The following is a 12,081-nucleotide window of genomic DNA, read 5'->3' as shown; positions in this document are numbered from 1 at the left end:
TGGGAACCATTTAAAAAAGTAAGTGACCAGAGTCGATATGCAGGAGACGTCTGGAGGAAGAGAGGCTGTTGCTCGTATTGACAGAGGTTGCAGCAGATTGATTAAGGGCACAGTTACCAGGACAGCCCGTCTTTGGGGCGTCCACCATCAAATCTGCCATCGGGTGGCTGTGCAGGAGGACATCAACAAGTCTCATCACTGCTGGAAATGTTGACACTGATGCTGAGCCACAGAAAGCATGTCCTAGAGTGCATGGGGTGCAGTCAGGTAAGTGTGTTGCGAGCCGTAGAGAGGCATTTGCTATGAGGTGGTATGTTCCGAGTAGTGATAATGCTGTGCGGAGTTCATTGACTGAGCCTGGAGGTCTGCTTACCTTTGAGGTCAAGCGGGAGATCCACCCTCAGTACTGTGAGGCCGTTACACCCTGGCTCTGGAATTCTCTGCCTCTAGACCTAATCGTCATATCCGACTGCTTTTAAATGTGCTACAAGACTGTTTCTTTGACTTTTTTCATTACTATGGTCCACTCATTTTGGACTAGAGTGGTTTTAGACTCTTTGGGATGTCTGTTCTGGCCCCTCATGAGTGACTTGGTGAGAGGTGTTTCGGTAGCTCTTAGTGTGTGGAAAGGGTGTAGATCACAATTATAGGTCTAGTTCTGTCGATTTAATTGTTTGCAAGGGCAGCAGTTTATTTTGTTTTTGTTTTAAGTTTTAAGTCTTTGATGTCGTGCCTTGGGTTGTAGTTTTCTGCAGTAGAATGCAGAATGAGAGGAAACTAGATACTGCTCAGATTGTTGATGCGGTGCCCAGGCTGAAATCTGACCATTATTTACAGTTGATGGAGGAACGGAGCCGTGTGCTAAGAAGACCTTTGCCTGATATGCCCTACCTACCTAAATAAAGGAATAGAGTCATGGTCTGCATTGTAGTATCTCATGGAATATCAACATACATCAACACCGAAAATCAGTATGTCTGCTTCCTCTTTAAGACCTTCTGAGTGGTATTTATAGAGTTGGATCCTTCACAGGTGAAACTCATGTTTGAGATGTGCAAATTACATTAAAGTTCTATTTCACAAAATGCCCCCCATGTCGAAATCCCATTGCTGTTCCATTTCTGGTATCCACCAAAAGTGTGTACTGCTTTTAGCCAGGTACCAACTCACATGGGCTCACTCTCGCCATTCACCCGCTGAACCATCATATTAGCATTGTTTGCTCTTTTCCCGTAGTCATTTTACAACACTCGTCACTCAGGGTCCTTTCTGCATGTAGGTTACTCTTATTGGTCCTATAGTATAATTGCTTAGTCTTCCCAACGAGTAGACCTCTAATTGTTGATTATTGGTAGTTGTAATAACCAGCAATTATAGCGTATTAGGCTACTCAAATTTTCAGTATTCCTATTATTTGGGCATCCATTTATTTCCAGCATTTGCACCAAACTCTGTCTTAGCTACGGAACTGTTTCTGTGCCTGTTATGGAAGGTAGGCAGGCATTGTATAAGGTGTTAGGGACTGCTACTCATACCCATTTCAATACTCTGAGACCTTTTAAACGTTCTTATACCTTTTAAATATGCCACAGTTTCCCCTACCTATGAGTTTATTATTAAAGGGAAGTTGGGGACCTGACCAGCAAGATGACCAACCGGCAGCTTTGGAGGAGAGTGCCCAGCCCTTTGAAAACATTCTTCATCATCCTGCCAAATTACCCTGAGTGTGCTCCCTGCGGGGCAGTAATATTACCTGGCGCATACAGCGGGGGGCACCCTGAGCCTGTTTGGGGTCCGCGACGTCACTGGGACCCCATGTGCCATGAGTCAGCCTTGTGTAATGGAGCACTGATGGCACAGTCCTGGTGGAGCCGAGGAGTACGGCGGCGGCGGCAGGCGGCTTAGTTGTGGGCCCGCCACGAGATGCGCAGCTCCCCGGAGGCTTGTAGGCAGTGATCCGTGCAGTGATTGAATCGCACAGTGGTTGGACAGTCCTTCGCTTCTGGCCTGGAATCTCTCTGACCGGCCCATGTGACGAGTATATGAAGCGGGGTGGCAGCCACAGATAAACTGTCGAGGCTAGTTATGGAACACAGTGGTTTGCGTGTTCTGGCCCTGCTCACCCCTTAGCCACCAAGACCGTCCGGTGTTATGGTCTGGGACTACCGAATTTCCCCCTCCCCCCTTGCGCATACCACATTCCTAATGATGGAACTGAGAAGGGAATTTCTTTTTGGAGACGGGGGTCGTAAAAAACCCCGGCCGTATTTATTAAAATATGCAAACAAAATAAAAAAAATTGAAATAAACAATATTTACACAATTATACGCAGAAACATAACACGACATTTGATTACAATTCATATGCACAGATATCAGATGTCTAACCTTAACATATCTCTAATACATAGTTTCTCCTATCTGAATCTAACATAAGGATCATAATCATACATTAATTACTTTCTGCGTATCCTATTTGGGCCTACGGCAAAGTCACTAACTGGTGTCAGATCCTTATCAATTAACCACGCCCTCCCGTAAGAGTTGCGCATGCGCAGAGGGTCCGCTTACCGAGAGGGTACTCCCCCCCCCCCCCCCCCCCCCCCCCGGTTACCCCCATACGTTCCCTGACTATTCAAATTTGGGGGGTCTTGCACTCTGCGCCATTTAGTGACATCCATGCCAGTGCGGGGTGGCCAACCAGCCTAAAGAAAGCGTGACTCCCCCCTTTCCCCGCACCCATCCAGCCTACCGGATGTACCGCCCCTGGAGTTATAGGAGAGACCCCTTGTCCCTCCCCCTGGGCGACCCCATCCGAGAATGGCGCCGCCCCCTAAGGACCTTAAATTTACTGCTCACCAGTCATGACCTTACCGCCTGACCAAGGAAAAGCATTAAATACGACGATTGATGACCTGTAAGCGGGAAAAAACGCCTAAGGAACAAAACCATACCTTCAACTTCCTTACCCAATGACCATATTGCTACAGGGGATGGAGGGTGGGTAACAAAAATTAGCAGCCTCCCGGAGGCTGCGTGCTGGATTACTGGGAGCGCGGGACAAAGAGTCCGAGTCCCGCACTCCCTGGCTTTTTATTGTTTGTTCTGGGGGCAGGCCAGTTCCAACTGGTCTCCCCTCTGGGCCCCCCCCCCCCCCCCCGACCCGGAAGCGCCTTACACTTCCGGGCCAAAGGGTTTGCCGCCACCTAGCCAATCCCCGCCGCCCCGCCAATCCCCACCGCGTCATACTGACGCGGTGGAACGCGCTGTGCCGGGCGAGCAGGAGAGGGAGGGGGGAGGGGGTCGGTGCCCCGCCATATCTGCGGCGATACCGGCCCCACCTTTCTCATCCTTGCCTAGAGAGGGCAGCTTTGCATGTGGAGGCGGTTCGGAGCCCTCGGCCTGGGGGTACACTGCACAGAGCGATGCGGAGGCAGGGAGTATTAGACTGAGGCGGCTGCTTGCTGGCTTGGCTTGCTTTGGGCTAGCTTGCACACTCAGGCCTTGCCCTCCCCTCCGCCCCTGTGGCCATATTGATTGTTTTTGACTGCAAAGAGCAGTCGGCCCAGGTAAACCCTATACAGAGCCGTGAGAGACCTGAGGAAGCTGCTGACTGGTTTGACGCCCTTGGGTTGCTTTGCATGCTTCGGCCTTGCTCCCCCTTCTACCCTTGAGGCTGTGTTAATCATCCTAGCCTGGGAGGGGTTGCAGTGTGCTTGAGGGCTGCGCATAGCGGCCGTGCAGAGTAGGTGACCTCTCTGAAGCTGTAGATGGTTGATGCAATGACCCTGAAGCACATGGACGCCTCCTGCCATCATTGCTAAACTCCTCAATCACAGAGACAGATATACTATATCGCAGGCGGTTCGCCAGCAGGGGGATCTCTCATTTGAAGACCGTGTCATACGAATCTCCCCTGGCTATACCCAGCATGTACAGCAGATGCCGAAAACCTGCCAAGCTGAAGGTCCTCCATGAAGGGCGGTCCCACTTCTTTCTGACCGCGGAGGTGGTCTGGGACTGGCTGGACATCTGGGTAGACAACAGGATTCCGGTGACTGGTGCAGGAAAACACTCTGGCTGGTCGTCAGGTTCTCTCTGGAGGAGAGCATTGGGGAGACGTTGCGGCAGCCGCGGGAAGGTGACTCTATCAAACACACGTGTGGTGGTCAGGCAAGATGGCACGCTCGATGTGTAGAGACTAAGGCTGGAGAAGGGGAAGCTAGGGCACTGGTGGAGGCGGTCATGTTGGCACAGTCGTCAGACAGTGGCTCAGAAGACATGCTTGATTTGTCCGGCCAGTAGCTCTTGGGGGGCCACTGAGGAGCCGATCTCTGCTTTTGCTGCAGGGACCCAGCAGGATTCTGAGAACCACTGACTAGATTGCCTAACTGCCATCTTGGTAGTTGACCTGCAGTGAACTGTCACTTTGACCCCATGGATGGTGCGATGTTCCTCTTGATGTTCATCCAGGTGACCTTGTTGTGCTGCCTACAGGTGACTGAACTGTAAAGCAGAAGGTGTAGCAGCAGAGAGTACAGGTTTGTGGCCCTTGTTGTCACCCCACTCCTATCTTCTTCCTGTGTTTCTTTTTTTCTCGATTCTTTGGATCGTTATTCGTCATTCAGCTATCCTCGGTGTGTTAAGGCTCTAACTTTTGCTTTTCTACCTTATGGTTGGCCTAACAGTTCAGTGTTTTGTATATTGGTGGGGGGTGACAGACCTCTCTTGCATCAAATATAGAGTGTTTGTCTCTTTGACATGATTCGTTGCACTCACCTGGGGCGATGGGAGGGGGGATGGAGGTGGATGTGATGCTTCAATGGCTTGTTCAGTTGTTTACAAAGGGTCACATGCGCAGGCACACGCTCCCTGGCACACGGGGGGAGACAGCTTGGTCATGGTTTTACTACAACCTGACGATGCAGAGTAGATCTTGGGACAATACACAGTGCTGAGTTATAGTTATATCCTGTAATGCCAACGGCGCGGGCAGCAGAGTGAAGTGGGGGCCTGGTGGCGCACTACATTTGTCGGCTCAAACCTGATGTGGTTTTCCTTCAGAGATGCATTTGTTGGGGACCAAGTGCCAATTTTGGGTAGGGGAGCGTATACTACATTAGTACACGCAGGGTTCATCGCTGGATCATGGAGCTTTGCCATTCTTAGGCCCTGATCCCAGGTTACACGGATGTGGGAGGTACGTTGGAGTGCAGGTACTGTGGGGACGGATGCCGGTTCCCCTGATTAGTGTTTATGCACCCCCTCGTCTTCAGGCCCTCATATTGTAAGAGGTGGTGGGAATACTCCTGGAGACCAACTCCGCCCTTCACATTGTGGCATATCTTCCTTTATTGATTATGGAGACGAAGATGCTAGCCACAAATTGGCCCACCAGACTCTTGACTGTGATAGTTCCACTTATCCATAGAGACCAGTCTGGCTTCATACCTGGTAGGTCCACCAGACTTAATCTTTGCTGTTTTCACAATTGTTTAGCAGGTGCAAGACACAGGACAGAGCCCCATGTTTTCCTAGTGATGGATGCTGAGAAGTCGTTCAACTCAATTCTCTGACCCCACCTTTATCAGATATTGAGGAGGTTTGGTTTTGGCCCCAGTTACTGGCTTTGGGTTAGAATGCTCTACCAGGCCCCTAACGCAGCAGTGAGGGTGAGTGGGGGGCTTTCCTCGACCTTCTCGATTGGACAGAGTACCTTGCAGGGATACCCCTTGTCCCTCTTGCTCTTCACACTTACTTTCAAACCATTGGCTGCAATAATTCATTCCTGTCCTGACAATTATATGCAGATGACACACTGTTTTATAACACTGAAATGGGTACCACATTTCTGGCTATCCTACGTGAGTTTAAGTAGTAAGGCTCATATTATGGGTACCATATTTACTGGAGCAAAACTGCGCTCTGTCACCCATTTGGGCCCCTGGATCCGGGCATTCATCCCCTGATGCTCCAGGTGGAGACTTCTGGTTTTCAATATTTGGGTATATTTGTGACTCCTCATAGGTAGACATACTTTTCCAGGAAGCTGTGCTGAGTGGTGTCCAAATTTCAAGAGGAGGCGGAGAGATGGCGTACACTGCCCCTCACTTTGTTGGGAGGGCAGCTGTCTAAAATAACGATCCCCAAATTGCTCTACCCCTTTTAAATTACATACTACCCAGTTCCCGAGGTGATGCTCACTGAGATCGAGGGAGATCTGTGTGCCTTCTTTTGGGACTGCGATCAACCAAGAATAGGCAGTCATCTAAAGATAGCACTCAAAACCCTTCAACACAACCCATATAACGGTGGGATTGCTCTCCCGGATATAAGGGCCTACTACTGGGAGTCCCAACTTGTGGCTATCAATGACTGGTCTTTTGCACTACAGGACCATTACACTTACTGGCTGGCGCAAGCACAGTTTACCATTCGGTCCTAGTTCCACAACTAGTATGGTGGGAAAGGGGTTCGGACGCTACTACAGGCGACTCTGGTGGCAGTGTAGGCCTGGAGGAGGGCCACTAGATGTATAGGTGGGGCTGGGAAGATAAGAAGATAATGTAGGTGACTCCGCTTGGGAGCGAACACAGATGTGCGAATTGAGGAACCTTAATGGGTTTAGGTCTTGGGACTTGCTGGTAATCTCCCGGATGGGTGACATCCTGGGGAACGGTGGTCTGATGTCCTTCTCCACCCTTCAACGAAAATATCATATGAACTCCATCCCTCTTGAGCCCAAAAATGTACTATTGGGGGTTCCGGGAGATGTAGATATCCCTAGGGCAAAGCTCCTTTTTTGCTACTTTGGGCTTGTGGTAGACAAGTGTGTCTTTGGGGTGCCCCTGCGGACCCGACTGCGGGAGAATGGGAGTAGGGAATGGACCTCTACATGGCGGGGGACAAGGTTGCATATAAAAGTAGAATTTGCCCATGCAAGTTTTTCAAGGTTTGAGGGAGTTGGTTGAAACATTATAACATACATTTCCCTGCTGAAGTGGCAGTAGGTTCTCCCTGATATTTTTCGTGCATGTGCTGTCGTCTCATGAATCATTGTCTCTTATCCTACTGAACCAAGTAATTGTGGCCATGTGCCAGCCCTGTGTGTACCTAGCTCGTCATTTGTAGTGGTGTTGGGGGGGGGGGGTGATTGTGCCCTTCTTGTTGATTGCTGTATACAAATTATAAAATCAATATAAATATATTTAAAAAAAGTATTATTACTGAAGAGAAATTGTTGGCCGAATAGCAGAGTTACCACTGTAATCTACCTTTAATGTCTGCCCTTTGATTGCTAGGGTCATTTTCAACTTGGTGTCCCCCGTAGACCAGACATGCCCCCGCTTTATAACGGTAAATATGATGCTTCTGTGGATTTAATAAATGTTTACCTTTCTCTTTCAGACACGGAAGGACATTGGAAGTTTGCAGCTAGAGCTGGCAGCTGCTAGGGCAGCACTGGCACAGGCACATCTTGAGAATGAAACACTTCTGGAGGAGATAAAGAAGTACAACCCCCTCTTCCAGCTCTTACGTGGAAGCACGGCTTGCATTGGTGCAGCTCAGGACAAGCATAGGACAGAGTCCCGCACAGAACACACAGGAATCAGAGCAGCAAGAGCTGAGACTGGTTGGGTGGTCTGCAAAAATGCTCTGCACAGATGATCTTCATTCTACTGTGGAGTGAAGGAATGTTCTGTGTTCATACAAACCGGGAGTGGAAGGAAAAGGGCGCTGTCACATCTTTACTGATGCAAGGTCACATTGCTGGAGCATTTGCCAGGCTGAAAGTTCATAACCACATGCACTTATCTGGAATCTATCATTCATTTCTGCGCAAACCTGTCCAGTATGAGGCAGAAGGAGTTGTGCCAATGAAAAGATTAGACACAGAAACCTTCCTGGCTAGGGAAGAGTAGCTGTAGAACTTAGATGACTAGAGAAAAGGTTCCCAGTTTAGGTAAAAAGATACGGTAAACCAGAAGCCTTTTAATGTGTGACAGAGAGAACTGTGGAGATGACCGTGCCAGAGAGGCCTTTATGGTACACCTGAGAGAAATATGGAATAGAGAAGAACTGAGAGAGAACACCTCCAGTATTGGAAAGAGGTGCTGTGGAGAAGAGACAAGGGGGTGGGATATTTTTATTTGTGCACACTGAGCACTCGGAGTGAAAGGGGTAGATACAAACCTCTTGCGAGAAGTGACAGAGGGATCTGTGGAGGTGAGAAGGACAGTGACAAGTCCCTTCCAGTAAGTGCCAGATGGACCTACTTGATTAAAACAATAGCTAATAACATCCCTCCAGTGTGGAGTGGAGAGAAGGAGCACTATGGTGAGGATCATGACGGTTGTTCTTGACCAGTGCAGCACTGAACTCTGAGGTCTGAAGGATGGAAACATCCCCCTCCGAGGTAAGACCTGTAGTCAATCAATCAAGTGACTTGTAAAGTGTGACTAATCACCCGTAAGGGTCTCAAGGCACCTTGGGGAACTGCTGATCTGTCACAGGCACTGTGGTTCAGTCTAAGAACCTGGTCTTGAGGTCCTTTCTGAATTGGGAAAGTGACGGAGATTGCCTTAGGTGGAGGCAGGGTGTTCCAGGTCTTTGCTGCAAGGTAGGAGAAGGATCTTTCCCGGCCGTGGTCTTGCAGATACTTGGGTTGGTGGCCAGGGCCAGTTGGATGGGTGCGTGGAATGCGAGGCAGTGGTTGAGGTATGCAAGTCCTGTGTCGTGTAGGTCTTTGTAAGCATGTGTGAGGAGCTTGAAGGTGATTCTTTTGTTGAATGGGCGCCAGTGAAGGACTCTCAGGTGGCTGCAGCGGGGGATATTGAGGAAGAGTCTGGTGAAGGCTTTCTGGATGATTTGCAGTTTCTCTGGTGAAGGCTGAGTTGCCGTAGTAGAGTCTGCTGCTGACGAGTGCGTGGGTGACCGTCTTTCTGGACTCGGTGGGGATCCATTTGAAGATCTTTCAGAGCAGGCGTAGTGTGTGAAAGCAGGATAATGAGACTGCATTGATCTGGCAGTTCATTGTGAGTGAGGAGTCCAAGATGATGCAGAGATTGCGTGCGAGGTGTGGATGTCAATCCAAGATCTGCGGGCCACCAGGAGTCGTCCCAGGTGACGGGGTGGATCCCAGGATGCAAACTTTGGTCTTCTCTGAGTTTAGCTTGAGGCAGCTGTCCTTCATCTAGGTGGCAACAGGCTTCATCCTGTCGTGGAATTCGTTCTTGGCGACTGTGGGTTCATTGGTGAGGGAGAGGATCAGGTTGGTGTCGTCAACGTAGGAGACTATGTTCCTAACGATGGCTGTGAGCGGAGCCTTGTAGATGTTGAAGAGAGTGGGGCTCAGGAATGAGCCCTGAGGCACTCCGCAGCTGATCTCTGTGTGTTCTGTTTTGAATGGTGGTAGCCTGACTCTGTTCAGCCGGTGAGTAAGGATCGGATCCATTCAAAGGCTTGTTCCGGATGCCGGCGTGGTGGAGTGTTGTGTATAGGGTCCGGTGGGAGATGGTGTCGAAGGTGGTTGAGAGGTCCAGGAGGATGAGGGCTGCAGTTTTGCCTCAGTCGAGGAGGGTGCGCATTTAGTCTGTGGCACCGAGGAGGGCAGTCTCTGTACTGTAATTGCTTCGGAAACCTGATTGGGAGAGGTCCAGTATGTGAGTCACTTCGATGAAAGTTGGGCTTAGATGGCCTTCACAATGACCTTGGCTGGAAAGGGGAGCAGAGAGATGGGTCTGAAGTTCTTGAGGTCCTTCGGGTCGGCAGAGGATTTCTTCAGGAAGGGGTTGATCTCTGCGCGTTTCCAGTCTTCCGAGAATGTGGTGGAGTTGATGGTGCAGCAGAGCTCAGGGGGCGGGGGGGAATGGCACTGCCGGCTCTGTTGAAGATGTGGTGCGGGCAGGGGTCCGAGGGTGATCCTGAGTGGATGCCCTTCATGATCTTGAGGGTGTCGTCAGTGGTGAAGGAGTCCAGCTGAGCAGGGTCTGCTGGGGTCCGGTGTAGGGTGCAGTGGTTGCAAGTGGGGTGAGAGGGTCTTTAGTATGGAGGCCGTTGAAGCTGTCTTAGATCTCCTTAATCTTGTGGTGGAAGAAGGCGCTGAGCTTGTTTAAGAAGTCTTGGGAGGGTGGGATGTCTGCTGTCCCTGTGCTGGGTGTGGTGAATTCTTTGACCATGGTGGAAAGTTTTTTGCTACTGTTTGCTTTGGTTTCGATCCTTTCTTGTAGGGCTGTTTCCTTTGTTGTTTTAGTGAGGTTGTGATGTGCGGTGTCAACAGTTTTGAAGGCTGCATGGTCTTCTGGGGTCTTGCTGATCCTCGATCTCTTTTCAAGCCGTCTACAGGTGCGTCTGGACGCATGAAGGGCGGGAAAAAGCCCCAAAAAGTTATGTGGGAGGTTAATACAATGACACACTATTTCAAAAACCTTTGAAATAAAACGTTTTAGTGTGTGTATCGTGGAACTGCCTATGGAGAGATTGCTATTTATTGCAAGATGCATGAAGCCCCTCCCACCAAGTGAAAATGTTACCGGCTATGCTGCATTGTCCACTGCCTTCAATAGTATTCATGTAAACTCCTCTTGAAGACTCCACCTGGCACTGAAACCATCACCAGGAAGAAGTGTCAGCGATGTTATGTCAGTCCAGAGACCACTGGTCACCAGTATGTACGTTGCAGTAGGCAGGAACTTTTTTAAAGAATATGTGTATTAATTCTTAGTATTAGCGGAAACGGGAGACTGCGTCTTGTGCACCCACATACAGCCTGCTCCAACAGATTCTCTCAACCCCTAACTGTCTTCCTGGAATGTTGGTCACAAACATTCTTAAATGGAAGGCTCATGCACATTACATCCGGGCATAACAATGTAAAAATATGATATCCCCTTTGTCTCCTCAAAAGCGGTACTTCAGATTCATGGATGGATGGGTCCAATGCCAATGCACTTCCAGGACAAAATTCTTAGCCTTAACTCATAGTACAGTATTCATCAGAGTCATGATGAAAGTGGCGACTGCATATATAGATTATCAAAGTAAGCATACATCCCCGCTTAGAGTATGAATGATCTCTCTGTCATGTGATGTTTAAGCTGTTTGGCCTAGACCTCCCTATAAATGAGCCAAATTGTCTTGAAACTAATCTCCTGGTCTTCCTTTCATTGATGCAGTCCTGGTTACCCAACTCTGACCACAGTTATCATCCTCAGATCAGGGACTCTAGGTCTTAATGAAATCATTTCTCAATTTATGCTGTAATTCCAGTACCATGGCATGGGGGTTTCACAGAGCTCTGATTAACGACATAATGTGTTCATGTGGGCCATTATTTCCGAATCGAGACTCACCATAATAAACATCTTGCAAGTCAGTAGTGAAGTTGTATTCCCAGTCTCAATTGTAACTTTTTGTGGCAGTGAAGCACAATTTGTGGTTATGGTCCTTGAAAATCATTCTGCTATTTGGAACTATTCTCCTCAAACCAAAACCAGAGAGGTTCCATTACAGCCTTACTCTGGTTAGGAAAGCCCCTTTGGGCTCACTGAGATTACTAGATATGGGTTCTGCAGAGAAAGAGTCTTTACGTATATTTTAAGCATTGCTTAAATTCTACCAAACAAGGTTGTCTATGTTTGTGCTTGTGGTCAAGTCATTTTTTAAAATTCATAGGACAGTACTTTTAAGGCAATGCACCATTGTATCGTTATAGGGGTATTTTGAAAGCATTGAAATCTAGCTTGTAAAGGGGAGGGATCATGGCTGGCAAGGCGGTCAACCGGCAGCACTAGCCGAGAGCTTCCGGCCCGAAACTGTCATCCTGCTATGCTGCAGCAGACTCCCTGTTGGTGAGCACTGCCACCTGCTCAAACCAACGGGGACCCCCCTGTATCCCTTTGGGGTCCTTGTGGCAGCGTAGACGCACAAGAAAATGGAAGCTCACGTTCTGCAGCCTAACATGGCGGTGCATTGGGAGACCTGAAGGTGGGACTGCTGGCACCAGTATCTCTTCCTCAGAGCCTGGGAGTGGTGGCACACATTGGTCGCCAACTGTGTGCAGCGTGAGCTGCCTACGCTTGA

At 49.2% G+C, this 12,081-nt stretch overlaps 1 protein-coding gene across 7 annotated transcripts in view; it reads left to right on the top strand.

Moving 5' to 3' along the window:
- Positions 1–11,142, top strand: part of BLTP3A (bridge-like lipid transfer protein family member 3A) — a 1,033,704-nt gene extending 1,022,562 nt beyond the window's left edge. For all 7 annotated transcript variants that reach the window (XM_085645841.1, XM_085645832.1, XM_085645827.1 and 4 more), the window contains one exon: positions 7,408–11,142. In XM_085645841.1, the coding sequence (XP_085501967.1) occupies positions 7,408–7,668 (261 nt within the window). In that variant the 3' untranslated portion in view covers positions 7,669–11,142. The remainder of the gene's footprint in view (positions 1–7,407) is intronic.
- The last annotated feature ends 939 nt before the right edge of the window (positions 11,143–12,081 follow it).

Source organism: Triturus cristatus, chromosome 1_1 (assembly GCF_964204655.1).
Source record: "Triturus cristatus chromosome 1_1, aTriCri1.1, whole genome shotgun sequence".
NCBI classification, from domain to species: Eukaryota; Metazoa; Chordata; class Amphibia; order Caudata; family Salamandridae; genus Triturus; species Triturus cristatus.
Note: the sequence above shows the minus strand (reverse complement) of the source record. Positions and strands in the feature narration are given on the sequence as shown.